Source organism: Zeugodacus cucurbitae, chromosome 6, assembly GCF_028554725.1.
Source record: "Zeugodacus cucurbitae isolate PBARC_wt_2022May chromosome 6, idZeuCucr1.2, whole genome shotgun sequence".
NCBI lineage: Eukaryota > Metazoa > Arthropoda > Insecta > Diptera > Tephritidae > Zeugodacus > Zeugodacus cucurbitae.
This window is the reverse complement of record NC_071671.1, coordinates 70,697,363-70,715,865: the sequence shown is the minus strand read 5'-3', so window position 1 is coordinate 70,715,865 and position 18,503 is coordinate 70,697,363. Positions and strand designations below refer to the sequence as shown.

At 37.1% G+C, this 18,503-nt stretch overlaps 3 protein-coding genes and 1 long non-coding RNA gene across 10 annotated transcripts in view; 1 reads left to right on the top strand and 3 right to left on the bottom strand.

Moving 5' to 3' along the window:
* Lrig3_1 (toll-like receptor 9) overlaps nt 1-18,503 on the top strand; it is a 30,168-nt gene extending 11,665 nt beyond the window's left edge. Inside the window, exons 2-8 of the mRNA XM_011198064.3 lie at nt 15,383-15,890; nt 15,951-16,146; nt 16,231-16,516; nt 16,578-17,289; nt 17,348-17,494; nt 17,563-17,648; nt 17,720-18,503. Coding sequence (XP_011196366.2) covers nt 15,383-15,890; nt 15,951-16,146; nt 16,231-16,516; nt 16,578-17,289; nt 17,348-17,494; nt 17,563-17,648; nt 17,720-18,242 — 2,458 coding nt within the window. The 3' untranslated portion in view covers nt 18,243-18,503. The remainder of the gene's footprint in view (nt 1-15,382; nt 15,891-15,950; nt 16,147-16,230; nt 16,517-16,577; nt 17,290-17,347; nt 17,495-17,562; nt 17,649-17,719) is intronic.
* LOC128922797 (uncharacterized) lies at nt 3,744-4,759 on the bottom strand. Its single transcript, XR_008471983.1, has 2 exons — nt 4,405-4,759; nt 3,744-4,338 (listed from the first exon to the last, which is right to left on the bottom strand). It is a non-coding gene; the product is annotated as an uncharacterized LOC128922797 (long non-coding RNA).
* LOC105221247 (lysozyme c-1) lies at nt 5,847-9,145 on the bottom strand. 7 transcript variants are annotated; one of them, XM_011198061.3, is made up of 5 exons: nt 8,608-9,144; nt 6,684-6,841; nt 6,473-6,625; nt 6,244-6,392; nt 5,847-6,177 (listed from the first exon to the last, which is right to left on the bottom strand). In XM_011198061.3, the coding sequence occupies exons 2-5, from the start codon at nt 6,829-6,831 to the stop codon at nt 6,172-6,174; spliced, it is 456 nt and encodes a 151-aa protein (XP_011196363.1). In that variant the 5' UTR covers nt 6,832-6,841; nt 8,608-9,144; the 3' UTR covers nt 5,847-6,171. The 7 variants fall into 7 exon arrangements, with proteins under 7 accessions (XP_011196363.1, XP_011196357.2, XP_054090673.1 ...); XM_011198055.3 differs by having other exon boundaries at nt 5,847-6,392; nt 8,608-9,145; XM_054234698.1 differs by having other exon boundaries at nt 5,847-6,392; nt 8,707-9,145.
* Nucleotides 11,293-14,180, bottom strand: LOC105221249 (lysozyme). Its single transcript, XM_011198062.3, has 4 exons — nt 13,020-14,180; nt 12,785-12,873; nt 12,596-12,659; nt 11,293-11,462 (listed from the first exon to the last, which is right to left on the bottom strand). The coding sequence occupies exons 1-4, from the start codon at nt 13,168-13,170 to the stop codon at nt 11,329-11,331; spliced, it is 438 nt and encodes a 145-aa protein (XP_011196364.1). The 5' UTR covers nt 13,171-14,180; the 3' UTR covers nt 11,293-11,328.

Genomic DNA, 18,503 nt, shown 5'->3' with positions numbered 1-18,503 from the left:
AGCATCAAAATTGTTATGTTACATGTTGTCATTGCGGCACAAAAGTGTTGAATTGCATATGAAACGGAAGTGCACTTGTGCAACGGAAATGCCCGGAGTCATGCATATGCATTACAAAGCTTTTAACACGAGTGCAATAAATATCTACTCGCGAACAAAAAGTATGAAAGGCATGAAACCGGGCAATTATTTGTGACTTCTAGAGCAGAACTCTGTGTGTTTTAGAATGGATTTATTACAACGTTTTATATTTTTTTTTTACAGCAGTGATACGTTATAAAATGTTGCAAAGTATACGTCTTCATCAAATTAAATTTAATAAATAAATTTTATTTTTTTTTTATTTTTTTCAAGTCTTGGTAATATATTATTTAAAATAAAAAAAATAATATTAATTTTCATAATCATAAATATTATTTATAAAAAAATTAAATAATCTTAAAATCATTACATACATATTATTAAATAATAGGAAAATTTTGCATTTAATTTAAAATTAAAGTTATTTAAAAATTTAATTTTCATTGTAAATGCTAGATTTTGTAATAAAGACGCTTATTGCAACACACTACCACCTCCACACTCTTCAAATACTCTGCATGGCATGCTTTCGCCAACTTCCACGCCAATCGCCGAGAGACTTACAGTTCAAGTTGTAGCCCGCCTGAGGCTTAAGATGCACAGCTCGCCAAAATAATTACATTTTAACCGCTATTTGAGCAGTTTGACACTATTTTGTGCTTCTATCGCGTTTACAACTACTTTCAACTTTTATTTCAACTACTTTCAACTTTTATTTCACGCAGTCACACTGCCACTCAGTTTATATATATACATATGTATATATGTATATGCTTTCGCCAACTTCCACGCCAATCGCCGAGAGACTTACAGCTCAAGTTGTAGCCCGCCTGAGGCTTAAGATGCACAGCTCGCCAAAATAATTACATTTTAACCGCTATTTGAGCAGTTTGACACTATTTTGTGCTTCTATTGCGTTTACAACCAAATTTATCGAAATATTTTGCAGCAAATATGCATCCACATATAAGTCAACAAAAACCCGTTAAAGCGAGTAAGCCGCCAAATCGACAAAGCTAATACATATATATTTCTACACTCGAAATGGTTTTTGTTGTTGCTTTTTGCAGTGAAACTACGCAAATTAAGGTTTTGTGCAGCATTTGGCGCGCCGATCGTGGCGTCGGCGGCATCATTATCATATCGCAACGATGCCATCTGTTTTGCCATTGCGGAGCCTCGGAGTTTCATACGTATGCTTGTTTTTTGCTCGAAGCATGGCATGCAGCACCATGGAACTGCTGCTAACGAAACTGTTGCCACATTTATAGGCAGTCAACAGAAAGCCTTCACATACAAACATACACAGACGCATGCGAGCTTTGGTAAAAAAATAAAGAGATTCGTGAAGTTATAGCTGTACTTTGGTAGCGTACTTCGGTACTACTTTCGGTGGACCTTCCCTAATTTTGCTCAATTAGAGATTTGACTATTTGCTTGAAGATCACTGTAGTATATATATGTTTGTGTGTATGTATATTTGTATGTCTTCAAACTCTCGCCTACTTTGAAGTTACAATTTACCTTACGGAGGCGTGCGTGCGTCCCACACGCGCTCAAATAAACAATCTTGATATGTTAGCTTACTCAATTACATATATGAGTTGTACATTCATTTTGTTTACAACGTTTACTTTACAATTGGATCTTAGTACTAAGCTTACAAAGTATTGTTTGAAACTATGAGCAAAGACATGCTTAAACATACATACGAGTATAGATACACATACAAGCACACAAAAGAGGTTTCGTTCTTAAATCTAATGTTTGAGCAAGGGGTCCTTAAAAAATCTACATAGCCACTCGATAACAAACGAAATGAAAGTAGCAACGTAGTTCTCGGATAACCAAAATTATTTTTCTATGAAAACCCAAGCCACATTCGCTTAATGAAGAAGAAACATCGCGAAAGACACTACAAAGTATGAATCATATAAAATGGATTCTTTAAAATACTTTAAAATAAAATACCAAAGTATTGAGCTTGTTGGGCTCCAAACCTACTTTTTCACTGACAAACAGAAATCAACAAAATCTTTAAAGAAATCACCGAAAAAGACAACCACAGTACAAGCTGGGCTCCAAACCCTAGCTTATTTAAAAGTGACTCCCTCCATACACTTAACATAATAATCACAATATAAAACCTCAATGTCACTACTACAAAAAGCAAAGCGCCCATCCAAGTTCCTTTGGCTCTCGAATATTCCTAATTTCAGCCCACACAAACGCACACATCCGAGTCAATCCAGTCTGCAGTCACATTATACTCGTACTTCTCCAAGCCATTTAAAACGCCCGCGAGTACGAATGACAATTTAGCAATAAAAATTTGCATTTGCTGTGGGTGATTCACCGAAACCGCGAAAGCTCTAACAAAGCACCAAACGCCTTCAGACCTTTCTTTGGCTCATCTCAACTGGGTGATTCGAAATGCAGAGTTGCGACGTCGCTGCGTACAGGAAATAACTTCGTACACACGATACGGATGTGTAGGCACTCTCGTGAGTATGTAGAACACCACCTACCTCAGTGGTTGTGGTAGGGCAACAGCGCGTAGCCAAAGAAATAAAAAATTATGTATAAGTATATTATATGTAAATGTAAAATCTCCAATTTGAAGTATGAGTATGTGTAACAGACACACACGTCTTGCCGCTCCTGCGCAATTGTGGAATGACTGTCACGCTGGTCTTTTTGCCTTTTTGCGCCTGCGAGGACGTTTGACGGACGTTTCTTTGTCGATTCTGCGCGCGCGCTGCACTGACGCCCATGCATGTCAACCACATCGCCGAGGCAATTGAAAATGCATTTATTTCTGTTTTTGCCCCTTTCATTGTGCCCGCCAACCAACTTTGTGGCTTTATTTCGGTTGGCATGGCAGAGTTGAAGAATTGAAAATTGGTTGTTGCAGACACAGACGGCAGACAAAGACCGTAGGCTGTCAGCTGGCTGCGGAGGCAACATGCCAATGCCAGCAGGAAGGTAGGCAGACAGCCAACAGCCAACAGCCAAACCAACCTGCGCACATGAGCAGATAAATAACGCAATTGAGAGTCAACTTTTATTTCACGCAATCACACTCGCACTCACCTTATATATATGTATATATGTACATATATTTAGAGTATGTTTATAAATATTTTGATTGGGTTCGCGTTTGTTGTTGTTCTAATAGTAGTGAGTTCTTTGGATTTTGTTGAGAACGCCCACGGTTGACATTTATGGTTACTTGTTGTATAATGGAAGCATTTTTGGCCTCTTCTTTTTTGTTGTGATCTGCATGGAGATGGAAGAGTTTGTTGCTAGAATGTTGTTACGGCCGCGAGTATGGTAGAGAAAATGAATTCTTGTGAGGGAAATCACTAAAATTTTCATGGATAAAGATCAGGTCTCTCTTTTGTTGTCCTACACTTTGAGTGAAGAATATACAAAGTTGAAAGGTCAAAGTATGCAACAGATGTCCAGCCAGAATATTAGTTTCACTAATTACACTGTGATAGTTTTTTTTCCAAAAAAAAAAAGACAAGACCAAATTCGACGGTTTCCCCCTATTTCGGGTCCTACGAATCGAACTGCATCATTACTTTTTTGAGTTACAATCATGGTTTCATACAAAATTTTTTTTTGAAGTTTTTCATCAAAGTGGCCCATTGTAAGAGAAAGGCACTTTTTTCTTCGGTCTCTAACTTTTTTAATGTTGACTTTTTTGGTAAACTTTCTTTGGCAAAGCTTCTCAGAATAAGTCTGTCTTTAAGTTCTTAGAGGACTGTAAACCCCAAAATCAATGTTTTTTGTGTCCTTATAGCCAATATGTCGAAAAAACTGAAATTTAATCCATTTTTTTAATGTTTTTGCCCTCAGGTTTCGTCAATATTTTAATTTACCCTTTGATACTTATACATTAAGTGACATCTTGTAATAGTAAGAAACTTAAGCAAAGACAACGTTCTGAGAAAACTAACCATTAGAAAAAAAAAACTTAACAAAATTTGTATTTTTTAAAAAAGCTACACTAACTATGTTTGTATGCTATTTTATTATTTTTGTATCTTATAACTGTTATCAATAAGTATCATAAATTTGTACACAATATTTAAATTAAATTTAATAAGACATCTATCAATGTCCAACACAAATCAGCAAGCAACGAGTCAAGCTTTTTTCCGCTGTACCAATGCTCAAGGGGGCGGCGACTTGATGAAATCTTTCTCCATGCTCATCGGATTCAGTCGGAACTTGCTGCTCAAAATGGTCCTTGTGATGGTGAAAGAAATAAATTTTTAAGGACATATTCACACCTATTTCTTCAAAAGCGTCTACCATGTCATATACATATTTTTTCCAATCTTCAGACCGGTGCATTCCTAAGCAATGGTTTATAATGTGATGGGGTGTCACTTAATGTATAAGTATCAAAGGGTAAATTAAAATATTGACGAAACCTGAGGGCAAAAACATTAAAAAAATGGATTAAATTTCAGTTTTTTTTACATATTGGCTATAAGGACACAAAAAACATTGATTTTGGGGTTTACAGTCATCTAAGAACTTAAAGACGGACTTATTCTGAGAAGCTTTGCCAAAGAAAGTTTACCAAAAAAGTCAACATTAAAAAAGTTAGAGACCGAAGAAAAAAGTGCCTTTCTCTTACAATGGGCCACTTTGATGAAAAACTTCAAAAAAATTTTGTATGAAACCATGATTGTAACTCAAAAAAGTAATGATGCAGTTCGATTCGTAGGACCCGAAATAGGGGAAACCGTCGAATTTGGTCTTGTCTTTTTTTTTGACTATCACAGTGTTATTTTTGGTTTACCTAAAGTATATAGTATAATCAATATTTGCCACCATTAACACTTTCCGTTTTCTCACAGCTATCTCTGCTGTTCGCTTGTCGGCCACTTTGGCTTCATTATAGCCAATTATCGCCGATGTTTACTAAACTACCGACAATAACAACAGCAACAGAATATAGTACAGCTGATAATGAATGATAGCTCGAAAAGTAAAATCATTGAAACATTCTTTTCTCGGCTTCTCTGGCTATCTCTTTACTTCCACTACTTGCTAATTATGAATTGTTTTGATAGGCTACTGCCTTAGTAACTATATTTCAGAAAATACTGTTAGCTAGTGGCGGAAAATATACACAAGTAGATGATGAAAAAATATTTCATGTTTCCGATTTGCTTTGAGGCGCTTTGCGGCGGCAAAAGTTCAAACAGAGACAATGGAAGTTTGTGCCGAAACCGTTTCGGCCTTCTCGAGAACTTTATTACAATATTTTAGACCATCGGGGAGATAACTGTTTTTTCTTTAAATCTTTCAATTTAAAATTATATAATAAAGTATACAATTTTATTAATTTTTTATCAATTTTGGTCGTCTGAAAATATTCATTAGCCCACTTTATAAGGTCATAACAGAAACGGTAATTTCGAACAGAGTTGCCAACTACAATATTCGACAAAAACAACACTAGAAACTTCAACAAATTAGTGGTCAAGGTCAAGTCAACACCGAGAGTGAGTTCATGATGATCACTTTAGCAAAAAGTCAGACAACAGAAGAAGAAGAAAGTCAGTCCATATACTATAATTTTTATAAATAAGTACAAAATGATACATTGGTAATTCTTTAAGACTTTTAAAGTTCTAGGCTGATATCGAGACACATTCTTTAAAACTAAAAAGTAAAATCAAGAGATCAGTTTAACAATCTTAATAATATGTTCAAAAAGACTTGTTCACTTACTACATAGCGAAGCTCAAAAGAAATTCATAATTTTAATGAAATATCTTAAATAATTAACTACTAATTTTTAAATAAAAATATTATTGATTTTGACGAATGTTTTTTAACAATTTAATTCTAATTTTTTTTCTGAGAAATATTTTAATTCTTTCGTTTCTTTTTCAATATTTATTTATTTTTATACAGTAAGTAGCGTTGCCAATCGTAGGTGTGGAGTTCCGTAATAAAGTCACGCAATTGGTGACGTACATATGTCTATGGGAAGTATGGTGTAGCATTTTGCTGTTTGGTGGCAACAAAATGCCACTACACTCCACCCTGTTCCACTATCGTTTAAACCTATTTAATATTAAAATTTTAATAAGTATCATGCTGTTTAATTCGTAATGCTCGTGTCGCTCTCACTGTCTGTATGTTGCAAAACACGCCAAGATTCGGCAGGTTCTGGGTGTTGCGGCATGACGCCTTCCAGCCGGGCCAATTTTTGAAACCCGCTCGTTCGAATATACGCTTCGCACACGCCACATCATCGGCAATGTTGTCATCCAGGAAGTCTGCGTTTTGGTTCAAATATAAAATTGATCAAGTTCTTGGCAAATATCCTACTTCAGTATAAGTATTTGGCTTCGCTTACCTTCACATTTCTTATCGCAAAGGCCACCCTTGCGACTAACGCCACACCATTCTTTGCTGCTGATCTGGAAGAGTCCGTAACTGGCGCTGCCGTTGGGATTCCGCTTCACCGCTTTGGTACTTAAATTACTTTCGTGTTCGACCAAGCAGATCCCTGCCGCAGCGGATAATATTAAATTCAAATAAAAAAGCCTGTGATGAGTTCTACTTACAGTTGGAAAGAAAAGTCTTGTTAATGCCGTATTTCTGCAAAAGCTCTCGCGCTAATTGACAACGCATATATTCTTTGGCATCCACCTGAGCGCCTAGCAGTAGGCAGCTCAGCAGCAGTGAGGCCAACAGGAAAATATGGCGAGCCATTTGTAAGTCGCTACAAAATATAAATAAAATTTCGACCGGTATAAGACAGAACAACACTTAGTGTTAGTGATAATGTTAGATGATAATCGCTAGTGCTAGTTCTACATATATTTTGATGTATTATGGGGGGTGGGGACCTCAACATGTCAGCATCAAGGGTTGCAGTGTTTTTTAAATTTGTCATAGTATAATAGGTATTAAACTTCTTATGAGAAATCAATCTTACAAAAAGTGACGAAATCTAAAAAGTTCTTTCAACAAAACTACGTCCCATCTGGTAACATAGAACTCATTTTAAGTTTTCTCTAACTTTGGAAAAGTATAAGATTAAAACAATAATAAGAATAAATGCCATGGACATAAAAATCCTTCCAAAAAAGGATGCACAGACACAAATAACACAAAACTTGATGCCTTAGGAACTCCATCCGTTTTTTCGCAAATCAAAAGAAAAGGTTCAAAACAACATATATACAAACACATTTCTAGTTTAGTACCCATCCATAGAAACACAAAAACGAATTTAAAGTTTCTCGGATTAATGTTATCAACTTGTTTGATATCTGGAGGCGTGCAAACAATAATATTTTTTGGAAATCCAACAATATTATCTTTAGATAAGTACTCTTTAGTAGATAAGCTGGTTCTAAAGGCCAACAATAAAGAATCAACCATTTTGGATAAGAAAATATATAATTCATACTCACATTAACTAATCTACAAAAATTTGGTTTAGCTAATTATTGTTGTTGGTTAACGAGAGAGTTTCTATAGCTGGAATGTCCAACAAATTGAACTTAAAGAGTTGCAGAATACTGGTTCAATAACTAAATCCTTTGGATGAGGAAATAATAATTTGAAACAAAACTATATTTCTGCTAGTGAACAAGCACAAGTCGACAAACCCTACTTAACAGTAACCACTGCTTGAGCAACACTGAATTTAGAATCTCTTGAATATAAAGTCAGCTCTCTTTGTCGATGAAGTCAAAGAGAACTGCATACAATACTACTATATTTAGCTCCAGGAACATTGCTGGTCCGACCACTGCGGTTTCCGCAACTTTCCGGTGAATCGGTGATACGGTTAGTCATGCCGTTTACATTTCACAGCAACAACCGCAATTATATTTAAATCAAATACCGAAGAATCAAGCGATAATTCGCCAAATTACACGAGATGAGAATTAGTTCACTAGGCTCAAAATGGAAATTAACGCTAAAAACCCATCTGGACTATGACTAACTATTGTATACTGACGGTACTACACGTAGGCTGCGCAACCATTGTATATACCTCTGTGCTGCCGTGAAGCCCCCGTTTTGTAACTTGCTTAGCTTAATGTAGGCAAATCACGAAATTGATGGGAGACTGACAAGTTTTATTAGCTACGATATTTAATTCCCCCAATTGATCGATACTGAATGTTTGTATGTATGTATGTAACTGAAAATAATCGAAAACAACAACACAAAATAAAAACAAAATAATTCAAGGTCAGGCACAGGCACAAACAACAAAAGCAATGTAAAAGCCAAAACAAACAGCGCAGACATAAATATAATAAATATGAAGAACGAGCAGGCAAATCACTTTGACGAGCAAAACGCAATTATGTGCAATCTAGTCTTAATGCTAATCTTTAATCTCACTTCGCCGGCTTATTCTTAATGAGCGTGAGCATGTTTGTATAATTAAGTGATTATTTGTTTCTGTGTGCGTGTGTGTGGGGATTTATTTCATACGTAATAGTTGGGACAGGTGAAAGTTCTTACTTAATACAGCCGCTCGATAATCTCACGTGCGCACGAGTACACACACACAAACACAGGGACAACAAATCGAACAGGTGAGAAGCGTTTGTTTATTCTAACTTTGTATCACGATTTCGGGGTAACACTTAGACGCGTGGCAACTGCAACAACAACACACAATTTGCGAAATTCCTTCAAAATATTTACTGTTTAATCGAAGTATACTCGTATATGTAAATATGTATTTTTGTTGTACTTTGCGATTTTAGATTTTCGATTTTCGTTTATTGATTATTTGCAAAAATTTAGTTAAAAGTTAGTTTGAATTCGTTGATGATTTATTAATTAGTTTTCGTTTGTTATTGTTGTTTACATTTGTTGTATGTATGTAGTTTCGTGTTCACTTCTAATTAGTTAGTTTTGCTTTGTGCGCGCGCAACAATGCCAACTACAACAGAGAAGAACAAGCGTTTCGAAAGATAGCGACAAGCGATCCGATCGTGCGGCTAACTAAAGCGATGTGCGCTTAATGATCCCAAAGCGGTAACTAAACCGTGAATGGAACATGTTTTGGTCTTTTGTTTTTGTTGCTTTCTTTATTTTGAACACAGTTCTGTTTACATACATTGCGAGCGACAAGTGCCCGAAGGTGTGTTGGTAGAAGCTGTATGTTGGTGTTCGTTCATTAATTCCTGTCGGCATAGGACACTGGCGATGCGCGCTATACAGGAACTCAATTTATTTGCCTCAACTTTAAGACAGTAATTGAGACATCTCAAGTTCACCGGTATTGACGTGGTTGTTTTGATGGAAAACGTTGATGGTGTTGTTGGCAGAGTCCTCTGTAGTGTTTTAACCTTTTCGAAATTTGATCGTTCATTTTGTCTTTAGGATTCCGTAAGCGGTAGTTGGATCCGTTGCATATTCGATTATGGAATCGTGCAGCGACAATAGTTCTACATGTCGGATTGATTGGGAAATCATGTCTATCCTATATATTATCGTAATTGTTGTATTCAATTTTCTTGAAAATCCGAAGCATGTCCATTTCGCACTAAAGGGAGTCCTAATAGTCAGTTTGGCAAAGGTAAGTGCATTTCCATACCTTTAATAATATATAAAACATTAATAATATATAAATTTAAACCATGACTGTCGGGCTTGGTGTAAATTGCTATTTAATCATTTGGTAGTGTCACAAAATCAACGATCGCGTATATTCTTTCTACGTCGGCTCACATTTCAAATATATTAAAATAGAAACATTTTTTCCTATACCAAAATAGAAAATGAACCTTTTATAATTCGACTCTGACCATTATTTTCATTTTTCGAAAATGTATCTTTCTAATTCTTATCAATGGGATGTAAATCTTATCAATTTATATTTCGGATATAGACAAAATCGGACCTTCACTACAGTTTGTAGTAGTGACTCTTACACTAACTTGAAGTTTAAAAAGGCAATTGATTTTGATATGTTTTTTTGAATTTAACACATTTTCTTAAAGAAACTTAACACTCCTGCTTATACCGGCTGTAGGGTAACGCAAAGAAACCCATTGCACGGTTCGAGTATAATTAGCATATTATTTCTCATTAGATTGTGGCTAAGCACAACTTTTAAAACATTTTGTATTCAAAACGCTCTCTCAAGCCAACCGATGCGCCGTACATACACACACAGCATGTACATATACATGTTTATGGGAGCTATTTCGAGCGTGGGTGACAGCTGTTTCGAAGTGGGGCTTATTGCTAAAATTGGCTTCAAAACATAAATGACGCGAAAACACACGAGATACACGCAAATTATATATGTATATGTATGCGCGTGTATGTGTGTTAGTCGTTCGCTCTTATTTCCAAGAAATATTTCTTCTACATACACATATGTACATACATACATATATATATATTGACTTGTATGTTTTCTTTATCAGCGTATAAGAGCTGGTTGAAACATTTCACTGTGATAAAGTGTTTTTTATCGTTTCATTGTTCATCTTATCAATTGCGTTGATAAGAGATTGCCATATTTGCGAAACAAAATACTACAAAAACAACAATTGCGCTAAAACGGAAATTGTAAATTGACGACACCTCTGCATACCAATGAGCGGCTCACGAAGTGTACGCTGCCTATTTATATATTGTTTTCTTATAAATATAAATCTTTAATGTCACCTTGCTTGAGTACTCACGAATATACTATATGTTCATTTGATTTATATATATTTTATAAATTTATTATTTTTATTGATTTTTTAGAGAGATAATTGAGAGTATTTGAGATAAAATTGAAAATAATAAATTATCATTAGCTCCTCCCTCAAATAATATTTTTTGGAAAATTTTTTTAAATATATACATGGGTTTATGTAAGTATTCAATAAGATAATAATTTATTGAGCCAATTTTCGCTACTTAAAATCGAATTTATAAAACTTAAAAATAATTTAAAAATATTCCTTTAAAATATAATATGTATGTATGTTTGTATGTGTAAATTTGTAAGCGCATTCTTCAACGCAAATTCGAAACTAATTTATGTGGTTGATTTGTATGCCATGAGAAGCTTAAGGGTAAATGGTTTGTTTGTATAAAAAGTCATTGATTCTCATTAAAAATGTATGTTTATATTATGCACTTCGCCCGTTACAATCAGTTGTCCACATGTAGCCTTATGCAAGAGCCTATAGTCTAACTCCGACGCGCATTCACGATTAGCGTTAGATGTGCTCAGCACCTGGAGACGTCGGGCAGCGTGCGTCCACGACACTTATTGACCCAGCCGGGCCAAGCCTGAAAGCCATGTCTGTTGAAAATTTGCATGGCGCAACGGGAATCATCGGAGATTTCATCGTTCAAAAAATCTAGCAAAAATATAAAAAACAATTAAATTTAACACAATGGCAATATAAACTCATATTTGAGTAATCATTAAAATATATACTTTTTTTAATTTGAATTAAAGCTTGCGCTTGCATATTAGGGAGATAAGGCAATCTACATGGCATATGTATTACTCGTGTACATATTTATATAGAAAACAATTCAATTTGTATAAAAAGCAATTACACCAATCAGGCATTTTCGAAGCATATGAACAGTGTTCTCATTTGAAATTGTAAAAAATTGATTTTCTATCTAAAATTGTTGTACTTAAGGAGACAGTTATTGCTAGCAAATCGTCTGACAGCTGTCAAGTATTGGCAGCTTTCTATCTGCCACGGAGATTGCCGATATAAAAATGTTGTTAGGCCGTCTTTAAACTGATTATCTTTCGAGAAATATTTTGAATATTAAATGAATGCAACGAGAGCGTGTAAAACCCTGATTTGCGTCAGCTTCATTAACAAGCACGTTCGTCGTCCAGCAAGAACGTTCTTTGCATTCATAAACAGAAATTTGTTAAGCAAATTAGAGGAATGATAATTAAAACCTGTGACATTTTCTTGCCATAAATGATTTACTAGAAATGTTGCTAACGGCAGAAATAATGTATAAAGACAAACAAGTCAATATTTTCATATCGCTAAGTATTCGGAACAAGCGTAAAGAAGATCAGTTCCATTGAGAATGAGCAGAGATCGATGACTATTTGATGAATGATCGATGAGAATGTTGAGAAGTCCAAAGTTAATTTTTTTTTTAAAGAAACCAATAAGCGTAAGGATCTGACTTCACCATCTGCAATTTCGAAATATGAGTAGCACCGGGTCTAACAATATACCTTTTAAAATCAGTTTTTAAACCACAAAGGTAATAAATATCTCATATCACACGACCTTCGCAGTCAATCACATGCTAACCGAATTTTCTAGAGATTTCTCTTCCATTGTAGGTTATATATGTATGTATATTGCTTACTAGGTTACAATGACTTCTTTGTAACCAAATTTTATAAAACAAAAAAAAAGATGAAAATTTTGAAAGAATAATCTGTACTTAAGGGTACTAAATTACTCGTAGGATACGAGGATAGGATAGGATCCTACGTACTTACCTTCACATTTGATATTGCATATTCCGCCCTTTCGACCTTTTCGACACCAATTCTTATTGTTTATCTAAAAGTTCAAGCAAATAAAGCAATATAAATCTAATTGTTTCACTAGACGATGGTTAGTCAAACGAATGGATATGATATAGATCACCTGATCAGTTGTATCAGTGGTTAAGCAATTGAACTAACCTGAAAAAGTCCAAAGCTCACGCTGTGATTAGCTAATTGCTGGACTTTTGAAGTACTTCGGCCGCTCTCATTTTCCACCAGACACACCCCTAACAAAAAAAAATTAAAATATGAAATTCGAATATATGTATGTAACTTCGCAGTATTCCATTCCATTCCATAATGGATTTATCAGCATCAAAATTATAGATACCACTTGTAACCACTCTTTTCTGAAGCAAAACACGATACTCACAATTTGAGAGATAACTCCTTGGGAAATCGTGAGCCAACAATTCCTTGGCAAGTTGGCATCGCGTGAGCATTTTTGCCTCACTGTGCGTCCACAGGCAGCAACTCAACACCACCGATATACTCAAAATGGCTATTTTCGATTTAAAGCGCATTTTGTATTTTCCGTATTTTGTATTTTGTATTATGTAGTGTTTATTATGGGTTGATAAGAACAGCGGTTCCAGGAACCGATTAAAAATATTTTCCACGTTTTTGGTGCGATTGTTTGTGGGTATGTAAATACTTAATGCAATTTAAAACAATTTGATTAAGTCGGCACTGTGAATTTATTGAACAAAAGGCGCGACAAAAATAGCGGCAGGTTAATTAATTCTTTGACTCCTGACTGCAGGCGCAGCTTGTTGTTGCTTACACACTTATATAAGCACTTGTGTGGAAAACTTGCGATTCCTAGTACACTAGGCGCTGCAAATATGCCGTAGAACTACGTATCGCCTTCAGGATATGCGTAAGGATTGCTATCACCTTGCTATGCATCTAGGCCGCGCTAAAGGATTGCGAATTTATGCGTTCACTTTCCACAGCTTTCACAGTTCAAGCTCCACGCTTCAGTGTTACCGCACTACTGTCGCACAGCCAGAGGAATTAAGGTTTTTAAAGCCTCGGGGGCCGGCCCCACCACCGCGTTAGTGCAACGTCATCTCCGCAGCTAAATTTTCCACTTTTCGCGATGCTCTGCTCCGGTGTCCCCACATAATTTGCCACTTTTCGTGCAGCATCCATTTCGACTAATAAAAATCCACTTCGTGTTCTAGCACTGTTCTGTGAAACATTAGCATAAAGTCAACATCTTCATCAGCTGCCGCACTAGTTGCTCAAGTGCTCATGAGTGCGCTCTGTGTGTGGGACGTTCGCAGACGGTAATCAAAACGACATCGAAGACGGTAAAAATAAACATAATTGGATTTGAATGGCGGCGATGGCAGCGTTAAAGTTATGAATTAAATAATAGACACACACGACATGCATGGGACTTGGAAGAACCGCTACTTTCAATTGTGTGTGTTCTCGAAGACACTAGAGACTCACTTTCGTTTTCGCCTTAACACTGGCGTAACGAAGAGTGAGCTTCATAGTTCCGAGGCAGTATGAGCTTATCCCTTGATTTCACTGAGTGTTCGTTCTCGGCGTAAACAATGGAAGGACTTTAGCCAATGAGGTCTCCTGTTAGACTTGGAAATTTCTGATTGCGATCTCTTTCAGGTTTTTTGATTCTCCCTTTCCAAACATAAAATCTCACCTCCGCCAATGAGTCAAGACAGGGTTAATGCTACTAATTGGCAAATCGGTTTGCATCTAATGCAGTTATCTTGCAAGTTTGTTATGCATCTGACAATCATTTTGTTTATATGTGTCAAATTGTTGACGTTTTCCGTCTTGACCCAAAAACTATAATGCGATGGAAAAATATCAGCGAGAATACAAATATACATACACATGTATATATATTTAAATGACTGTCATTGATTCAATATTTTTAAAAAACTTTTCTAAGGTGAGAAGAAAGCAAAACTGTTAAAGAGACATACTCATCTCTTAATATGTATTTAGAAAGATTTGTGTGAGAAAGTGAGGAAAAAATCGAGAGTTATTGTAGTCAAGCATGCTTTATTCGTTTCATATTTTTCAGCCAAAGTCGTCCACTGAAATAGCGATTTTCTTGAGGATTCTTCGATTAAGCACTTGTTGAAACGAATAAAACGGTAATTGCCTAGAAGATATAGAGATTATAATAATATCTTAAGGCGTTGACAGAGCTTTACCATGAGCTTTTCTCGTCGAGTCTGGTCTTCGGCACTGATTCGAGAGTTGAGACAGGATCTGAATAAAGGTCTGAAGAATAAATTGAGACCTAGAGATATACATTTTCCACAAGAAACCCCACTATTTGTGCGATTGAAAATCCCATATATTTATATCTGTTTTCTGAGATAGTGTTCAGTAATTTTCCCAAGAAAAATATATATTCACATCGCAAATAGAAACTAGACCTAATTAGCTAATAGACGCCAGCGTATCTAGTCTGATTACTGGCACAATAAACATTTAGCAAGTCACTTAAGTTAAGCATAATTTTCCTAGTTGAAGAATTGAGTTCAGAAATGTGTGACTGAATTAAAATGTGACTGAATTTGTTATGATTAGCGTAATTGAGTTCACACACACATACACACATTTGAGTGAATTATTTGTCACTTCGGCGTCACATGCGTCGCTAATGATGCGTTGTTATTAATCGCTTATGTTTGTAATAAGGAAGTATTTTAATGTTTATGCATCCACGCTTTCTTTTCTTGATTCCAGCCCACACACACAACAATTGCTCACTTTAATCCTCATCGTTTCAATCAGTGCGGCGTTGGGCAATGATTTGCATATTTTGCATGTCGATACAGCAACGACAACAGCGGCCACACCAGCCATGAACCCGACAGCGGCACTGACAACAATCACATTATTAACGAAGAGTTCACCATACATGACAGCCACTAGAACAATGGCGAACAACAGCAACAACACGGATGATGACATGTCCAATGCAGTTATGTTAGCCGGCGGTGCTGGTTCTTCGTCGTTGAAGCCAACACCTGCGCCTAAGATACCGCACCCACCGCCAGCGCTGAAGATGACAGGAAAGCTGTACAACAAGGGCTTGCCGAAGCGACGAAAGGCGGGCGAAATATCGGCCATTCCCGTTTACGATCCCAGTGTGGAGTGGAAGTGTCCGAACGTCACGAGTTCGCGGAGTCTGGAATGCGGTTGTGACCTACCGCATACACTGCGCTGTACCGGCGATTTGCATGGTTTAACGGTAAAATTAGCGTGCTTTCTATAAAATTTAGTAAATTCAATATTGGAGTGTTTCCTGTAGGTGCTTGCCAGCAATTTGAGGGTGTCACCATATACCATCTCGCTGCTGGATTGTTCGTTGAGGAATGTAACCTTCTTGAGTGATGCAAAGATTTTCGAAGGCATATCTCTATATGGTTTGGTAATTTCCTCCGGTGAAATTAAGCGCGTTCATAAATCGGCGTTTTTGGGTATAAAAGGACCCCTGCAAGCCTTAGGTTAGTATCGCTCTATCCAACACTTACTTATTTCTTCCAATTTTCTTAATAGTTTACTAAATGTTTAATCCTTTCATCCTGTAGGTCTCCCGGCAAATGCGCTCTTAAGTGTGCCGTGGAACTCGATATCCACACTAACAGCGCTCGAACGTTTAGATTTGTCCAATAATAAAATAAAAGCTTTGGGCACTTCGGACTTTGCCGGTCTGTCAAACCTCGTATATCTTGAGCTGAGCAATAACCAAATATCCAGTATATCACAGCGTACCTTCATGAACTTAAGGAAATTGGAAGTTTTGAAATTGGGAGGCAATCGTCTAGGCGATTACCCGGCAAGTCTGAAAGCACTAACAGCTTGCTATAACTTACGGTAAATTTTACACAACAATATAGCTGTTTGTTCTTTGAATGTAATCACTTTCTTCAAACAGCCAACTTGATCTCTCCGCCAATAATCTAAATGGTCCCTTAACTGTCAACACCTTGCCCGCTTTGAGGAACCTCGAATCATTGGAGCTAAATCGCAATCTTATCAAGAGCATACAGAACAAAGCGTTGCAAAATTTGTCTGGCCTCACTAGCCTCTCGTTACGTCATAACCAAATTGACGTGCTACAAGACCACGCGTTTTACGGATTGGGTACCTTAGAGAACCTGGACCTCAGTTTCAATGGCATTGTCGCTATTTCTAGTGCCTCGCTGCAACATCTTACACGACTCACAACACTCGATCTCACACACAACTTTCTGCGCGCGCTCACTTCTGATCTGATCACGCCATTACCCTCACTACAAGTCCTGCGATTGGCCGGCAATGATATCTCAATTGTTGCGAAAAATGCCTTGGATGGCGCACGCGAACTGAAGAGTCTCTCCATGCAGGATAACCCTTTGTCTTGTGACTGCACTATACGTTCGTTTGCCGAGTGGCTGCAGGTGGCTAAAATACAGTCGGGCGATTTAATAAGCGCTACCTGTGTAACACCGCCTCGGCTGGAGGGTGCACCTCTCATACAAGTGCCGTTGGAGACTTTGAACTGTGAAATGGACAATGTGGAGAAGGATAATGCGAACATAATCGAACAGTTGGAAGCGATAACCAGACAAAACCATACCACGCATATTAAAGACCTTTCGGAGGAGGTAAGTCACGAGAGATCAGAATCGCAAAAATATGTTCTAAATGTTCTTCCTTTTGCAGATTGTACTACATGAACTACATTTCTCAGCCGATTACGGTTTAATACTAACCTGGGTACTTAACCTGAGTAAGAACGACTACATGTGCGATGCCATCTTTGTCTACAAAGAAGAGAATATCAACGAAATACTGATCGATAACTCACCGGTAGGTTTAAAGTGTACAATACATGATTGACCAGTTTACATAATAACGCCCCTCAAATTTCTTTGCAGATCCATTGTGAAAGCAAGGTGCTGAATGGTCAAAATACTGTTAGCGTCATTGTACCGGATAGCTCTTCTTTGGAAATCGGAGAAAGGTATTGTATTTATCACTCATATAAGAGAAAATACCGTTAATTAAAAATATATTTTTATTTATTCCGCACAGTTACCGTTTCTGCCTCGTTATGGTGCAGGAGCAAAACCACGACGCCGATCTGAATGTAGGCTGCTCCAACATTACAAAACTACAACTTAGCAGCCCTGGCGCAATTCCCGAGGTACGACAATACCAAAGGCGTCCATATAGAAACGAGCTGCCCTCGTATCGCGACAGCGAAACCAACTTTACTCCCATTGTCGCTCATACAGTGGATGAGAATTTCACGAATTCTAAACGAAATCCGAATGCAATATACGAAGAGCCACAACAGTCTACACAGCAGCACACATACAACTTCTTGGACTCGCTAAATAAGAGTTTCCTGCCCGGCTTGGGCGTTGGTATACTCGTAACATCGGTGGTGGTGCTCATATGGGGCGCCACACGCATACGACAAGGTGCGAACAACAGCCGACCGAGCACGCCCACTGCGACCACCTGCTATGCCGCCTCGGAACATATAGCCCGCCTAGCAGATACCGAGAATGGTACGCGCTATTTAAAGTTGCAGGCCACTACCAGTCTTTGAGGATCCCTCAATCTCACCAACAATTTGTTTAGTGAGTGGAGCCAGCTTTTGTATATACATACAGATATATATCTGTGGATCCGTTAATATTGTGAGTTGCTGCCTATAGTATTTGAAGTTCAGCAACTCTTGTGATAGTACACTCTTGTACCAATGCATTAGAGTATGGTTTTTCAATTTTCGATCGATTTTCTAGTTGTAAAGTTAACACTATAGCACCTAAGCCAAATATAAAACAAATTGTTAATTCCTCTCTTATAG